This window comes from Nicrophorus vespilloides, unplaced genomic scaffold, assembly GCF_001412225.1.
Source record: "Nicrophorus vespilloides isolate i.1.1-1 unplaced genomic scaffold, Nicve_v1.0, whole genome shotgun sequence".
NCBI classification, from domain to species: Eukaryota; Metazoa; Arthropoda; class Insecta; order Coleoptera; family Silphidae; genus Nicrophorus; species Nicrophorus vespilloides.
Window position 1 is genome coordinate 35,010 of NW_017100086.1, and position 3,835 is coordinate 38,844.

A 3,835-nucleotide genomic window follows, 5' to 3' on the forward strand; every position below is an offset into this window, starting at 1 on the left:
AACGGAAATAACATTTTATATAACTACTAGTTTTATTAAAATCGTCCATCTCTCGTCCGCTTTTATAATCATCAACTGTTTAATGAAAAGAAAAACTACTTTATAAGTAGCGTATTTTCTCTTTTTTTTATATGAAAGTTCTTGTAGAAAACATTTTCCACGATATTTTATATTCATGGAACTTTCCCACAAAGGAAATTAATTAAGTCTTGTTTGAAGTTGAAATTAAACAGTGATGCACCTCCGTATAAAAGAAGTTACTGTAATGCGTCTAGAAGAACAGCAAATATAAAAAAAAGATGAAAATAAATTATCTGCATTTCTATTTTGGAAACCAACCAACTTACGCATTTCAAACCCAATTGTATTCCTAGCATTTTGATTTGAAAAGTATTTGATTGTTGGAGTGGAATTACGAAATTTTCCAAAAGTTCCTCAAAACAAATGTAAAGTCATAGTAGAAGTTAGCACTAAATATATATATATGCATACAGTTCTTATATTAGAACAACACATACACTGCGGATGCAACTTTATATAAAAAATCATGTTAATGACTAAATAGTCCATAAGTAATTAACTTCTTTAATTTTTATGGAATACTGAATACATCAGTTGCAGGAGTAAAGACCGCTATATTGAAATACTGATTGCTTACCAATGACAGTCAAGTTGACTTTGCTGTTGCGGGTCTGGGCGACTTTGAAGTCAACCCGACATCTGTAGACAGCCTGGTCGGACTCCCTTATGTGGTCGACCCCGAGTTCCGCCGGTTGCTTCTCCGGCATGAAGTAGGCCCTGTTGGCAAACACATTCTCGTCCGACCATCGCTCGGCCAGACCGAAATCCCTGTCTCTTCCATCCACACTGCAAACACAAAAACTTCCACTCATGAGCACACATATTTCGACGTATTAACTTAAACTAAACACAGCAAGTAATACAGCCTCTCCACCCAATGTTAAACAGAACACTGTACTGTTTCTCTCTCTCTCTCTGACACATACACACACATTTCAGTTGCACATTACCAGCGACTTCATTATTTTCAATTAAGACTTCCCAAAGTCTCTTGTCTTTCGCAAATATTGCCTTCCCCGCTTTCGTGCAGACCCGTTGCCTGGAACCGTTACACAGTCTCTCTAATTAAGTTAAAAGGATACACGCGTATTTGCATCCCGAGTTTCTGGTAATTGCATCCAACATATGTCTTATATCTGTGAAGCTGTAAGTGGAAATGAAGAGACGAGCTTAAGATTTAACTTAATCTCACGAATTGACACTGACATATACAGACAAATTATCAATTTATAATCATGCACAATTTTTTTTTATAGAATAATTCAGATGACCGAAAATATGTAGGTATTCATTCGTAACACATTTTACATTTCTAGTGCACTCTGAATATCAAAAACTCTCATGAAGTGCACATTGACCACTCTAAAAGTGTACTTGAAAATTTAATTTGATACCATGTATCCTCCAAATTTATGCATACATCACTCGATGTAATTGAGCTTATTATAATAATGATTGTAATTCAAGAATTACAACTGATTTAGTTTTGGAAACATGAATTAACCAATAGGGAGGAGATTAATTTAGGCAAAAAGTTAACCTAAGATAGTTCAGTTATTACGTAAGTTAGGACAATACTCTATTCACATGCTCTATTTAGCTTTGTATTCATTATAGTTAATTAGTGTAAGATTGTCTACAAACCTGTATATTGGAGTGCCGAGATCCTCGCGATACCAAAGGACCAGCAGAACTTGATCATGCGGATCTGGCGTGGAAATGTCGCACGGAAGATAGACCGGATCTCCTGCCACCACCTGCATGTTTATTAACGGAACTGAAACAAAGAGTAACAACACGTGCATACGTTAGTACATCGTATTTAGTTTGTAATACAAGACAAAATATTCAATATTAAGGTACTACAATACTACATTGTAATAGTTCTAATGCCAATATTTCTTCAATTATTAAATTAGTTTTGTAAATCCGCTGATAATTACAAACATTGATTGCGCAAGTTTCTTTGTCACCAAACAAGAAAAAGTATCCCAATCACCATCACAGACAGCGTCATTAAATAAATGGAAACTTTGAGATGACTTCCTTTTCATATATTATTAGAATTTTATTACGACCATCCGTTTGTGCTTTTTTTATTACATGTACTTTCTGAAGCTAACGAACTCACCTTTCTCATATTGGCTTCCGGCTACGTTACTTTTCTGGAATTACCTTCTTGCATGCTTTTAATATTATTATTATTTTACTTTCACATCCCCAAAAACTTCGTCTACTTACAAACAATTCTTTCTCCGCTCCGCGTTTCCCATTCATGAAACTTCTTCTCAAGTATTATATACACTACTTAGTATATATGTCGCTGCTACTTTTTCTACGACCCTAATTGGATCGTCTCCTGAATATATTTCAATTGAATTTTCTACTATAAAAAACTATCATATTTTTACTTATTAATATGAAAATAATTTGAAATATCTTCAATATCTGCTTTCTCGGCATAAATTAGCTTGTGATATAATCAGTGTAATTTGAAGCCTACATCTCTTCTAATCACATAGGTATTTCGTGCGACCTGAATACACTCATACAACGTGTACATATCTTTGATGTAAGCAAGCGCGTCTCGGTGTAATTAATATTTAATTTTAATTAATCTCCATACGCTGCAAGGGACACATTACTTGGGCGGCTGCCTTCTACTCTACGATTTCGTGATATGCTGAACTCCGGATGACACAAAGTTTATTCGACAGATATTATATTTATTATTAAGTACATTGCCGGATCACGGGGAAATAGAATGAATGAGGGAGGGCAACTACAGTATTGGGAGGCTTAATTAAATGGAACTGAAACATTTAAATCCCCCTTTTGGAAATGCGCCTCTTCACTACGTTAAGTCCTCTATATACACTCGTATATTTAATTATCAAAATTTGATGTTCCTATGATGCTATGCACATTATAAAGTCGTGCGCCATTCAGAGTTTCACTAATTAGTATACGGGAAATCGACAGATAATATAATAGGACGTACTATTTGATGATGCATCTCATTATATCACTGAAATTGCGAAAAGCAATATCGTTAATATATTGTCAATTAAAAAAATTAAAGAGTGAAAATTTCAATAAGTTTGCAATTTTTCTAATGGGCTACAATTATTTATAATAAACTTTGTTGTTGTCATTAACAAAAACATAACTTAATACTAACAATACTATTTTTCCTTTTGAATACCGTGCTTTTTTTAACCACAGGATATCTTTTTGCTATGAACAAATTAACTTAGAATTATATTCAATATTCAAAATTTACTAAAAATAATTTGAGACACTGAAAAATCCAAACTTCGATATTTATTGTAAATAATTTGAGAAACTGAAAAATATAAATATCGAAATTTACTGCAAATAATTTGAGAAACTGAAAAATCTAAATATCAAAATTTACTGTAAATAATTTGAGAAACTGAAATATCGAATAATCCAGATTTTGAAATTTTCTGTAAATAAGTTGGGAAACTGAAATACTGAAAAATTGAAGATTTGAAATTTACAGTAAATAATTTGAAAATCTGAAATACTGAAAATCCAAACTTCAAAATTTACTGTAAATAATTTGAGAAACTGAAATATCGAAAAGATTTTGAAAATTTTCTGTAAATAATTTGGGAAACTGAAATACTGATAAATTGAAGATTTGAAATTTACAATAAATAATTTGAAAATCTGAAATACTGAAATTCAAGCTTCAAAATTTACTGTAAATAATTTGAGAAATTGAAAT

At 32.2% G+C, this 3,835-nt stretch overlaps 1 protein-coding gene across 1 annotated transcript in view; it reads right to left on the reverse strand.

Moving 5' to 3' along the window:
• Nucleotides 1-658: 658 nt before the first annotated feature.
• LOC108567185 overlaps nucleotides 659-3,835 on the reverse strand; it is a gene marked incomplete at its 3' end in the record, with an annotated part of 100,112 nt that continues 96,935 nt past the window's right edge. The window contains exons 2-3 of the mRNA XM_017927514.1: nucleotides 1,726-1,858; nucleotides 659-867 (exon numbers count right to left, since the gene is read on the reverse strand). Coding sequence (XP_017783003.1) covers nucleotides 659-867; nucleotides 1,726-1,858 — 342 coding nt within the window. The remainder of the gene's footprint in view (nucleotides 868-1,725; nucleotides 1,859-3,835) is intronic.